The sequence below is a fragment of the Lepidothrix coronata genome, unplaced genomic scaffold (assembly GCF_001604755.1).
Source record: "Lepidothrix coronata isolate B3197 unplaced genomic scaffold, Lepidothrix_coronata-1.0 Scaffold573, whole genome shotgun sequence".
Lineage (NCBI taxonomy): Eukaryota > Metazoa > Chordata > Aves > Passeriformes > Pipridae > Lepidothrix > Lepidothrix coronata.
This window is the reverse complement of record NW_016690753.1, coordinates 18550-20769: the sequence shown is the minus strand read 5'-3', so window position 1 is coordinate 20769 and position 2220 is coordinate 18550. Positions and strand designations below refer to the sequence as shown.

At 60.0% G+C, this 2220-nt stretch overlaps 1 protein-coding gene across 1 annotated transcript in view; it reads right to left on the bottom strand.

Annotated features, from left to right (window-relative positions):
• Window positions 1-6: 6 nt before the first annotated feature.
• Window positions 7-2220, bottom strand: part of PPP1R37 (protein phosphatase 1 regulatory subunit 37) — a gene marked incomplete at its 5' end in the record, with an annotated part of 19873 nt that continues 17659 nt past the window's right edge. The window contains 3 exons of the mRNA XM_017839922.1: window positions 7-180; window positions 250-339; window positions 2026-2215. Coding sequence (XP_017695411.1) covers window positions 257-339; window positions 2026-2215 — 273 coding nt within the window. The remainder of the gene's footprint in view (window positions 181-249; window positions 340-2025; window positions 2216-2220) is intronic.

The window sequence follows — 2220 nt, the reverse complement described above, 5'->3', positions numbered from 1 at the left end:
CGAAGCTTTGGGATCCGTTCCCTGCTCTCTCCTGCCCTTCCCAAAATCTCGGGGCAGGAAAACCGGGAAACAATCCACGTTTTTTTCCCCAAAGAACCCTTTTTTCACCCCCTCCCACGAGGAATTCGGTTGAAATTCCGGGAATTGTGAGGGGGAAAAGGCCGGAGATCCCGGAGAGGAACGGCAGGGAGCGGCCCGGGGCATTCCCGGCTGGAATTCCAGGGGTTTTCCCATCCCGGCTCCCGCTCACCTGCGCTCAGAGCGGCTCCTGCCCCGAATCCCGACTGGCCTCCAGGAGCAGCTCCTCCAGCTCCTGCTCGTCCTTGGAGCAGCTCAGCTCTGCCGGGATACACGGACACGGCGTCAGGCCCACCTTTTCCCGCCTTTTCCAGCCCCATTCCCGCCTTTTCCTGCCTTTCCCAGCCACATTCCCGCCTTTTCCTGCCTTTCCCAGCCTCGTTCCTGCCTTTTCCTGCCTTTCCCAGCCTCGTTCCTGCCTTTTCCCGACTTTCCCAGTGTGTGTGTGGGGAAAGGTTTTCCCAGCCTCATTTCCAGGCCTTTTCCCAGCTGCATTCCCACCTTTTCTCGGCTTTCCCAGCGTCGTTCCCGCCTTTTCCAGGCCTTTCCCCCGCCTTGTTCCCAGCTTTTCCCGCCTTTCCCAGCCTCGTTCCCGCCTTTTCCCAGCCCCGTTCCCAGATTTTCCCGCCTCGTTCCTGGCTTTTCCCACCTCGTTCCTGGCTTTTCCCAGCCTCATTTTCGCTTTTTCCCACCTTTTCCCAGCCTAATTCCTGCCTTTTCCCAGCCTAATTCCTGCCTTTCCCCACCTCGTTCCCAGCTTTTCCCGCCTTTCCAAGCCACGTTCCTGCCTTTTCCCAGCCTCGTTCCCAGCTTTTCCTGCCTTTCCCAGTCACATTCCTGCCTTTCCCAGCTGCATTCCCAGCTTTTCCCAGCCGCATTCCCACCTTTTCCCGCCTTTCCCAGCCTCACTCTCAGGGTTCAGATCCCTCAGGAATTGGGGGTCTCAGCCCTCTCAGGAATTGGATCCCTCAGGAATTGAGGGGTCTTACTCCCTCAGGAATTGAGGGTCTCAGTCCCTCAGGAATTGGATCCCTCAGGATTTGGATCCCTCAGGAATTGGGGTCTCGGATCCCTCAGGAACTGGGGGGTCTCAGATCCCTCAGGAATTGGGGTCTCAGGGCTCGGATCCCCCAGGAATTGGGAGTCTCAGCCCCCTCAGGAACTGGATCCCTCAGGAATTGGGGGTCTCAGGAGCTGGATCCCTCAGGAATTGGATCCCTCAGGAATTGGGGTCTCAGGGCTCGGATCCCCCAGGAATTCAGAGTCTTGGCCCCCTCAGGAGCTGGATCCCTCAGGATTTGGGGGTCTCAGATCCCTCAGGATTTGGGGGTCTCAGATCCCTCAGGAATTGGGGGTCTCAGGGCTCAGATCCCTCAGGAATTGGGAGTCTCAGGAACTGGATCCCTCAGGAATTGGATCCCTCAGGAATTGGGGGTCTCAGGGCTCTGATCCCCCAGGATTTGGGGGTCTCAGCCCCTCAGGAACTGGATCCCTCAGGAATTTGGGGTCTCAGGGCTCAGATCCCTCAGGAATTGGGAGTCTCAGGGCTCAGATCCCCCAAGATTTGGGGGTCTCAGCCCCTCAGGAACTGGATCCCTCAGGAATTGAGGGTCTCAGGGCTCAGATCCCTCAGGAATTGGGGTCTCAGGGCTCTCATCCCAGGAATTGGGGGTCTCAGGGCTCTCATCCCAGGAATTGGGGGTCTCAGGGCTCGGATCCCTCAGGAATTGGGGGTCTCAGGGTTTGGATCCCTGAGGATTTGGGGCTCTCAAAGCTGGGAATCCTCAGGAATTGGGGGTCTCAGATCCCCCAGGAATTGGGACTCTCAGCCCCCCTCAGGAACTGGATCCCTCAAGAATTTGGGGTCTCAGGGCTCGGATTCCTCAGGAACTGGGGGGATCTCCCCCCCCTCACCCCTCAGGGGGGTCTCCCCCTGCCCCCCCTCACCGTGCTCGGCGCCGCAGCTCCCGATTTTCCCGTCGTTTTCCGAGGCCGCCTCCGGCAGCGCCCGCGCGAAATCCGTCTTGAGCCCGTTGAGCAGAGGAGTGTCCCGGGCCGGGCTCCCGCAGGACGATCCCGGTTCGGAGCCCTCGGGAACGGCCCCGTTCTCCGGAGGGGCCGGGATACGGCTCCGGGGCTCGG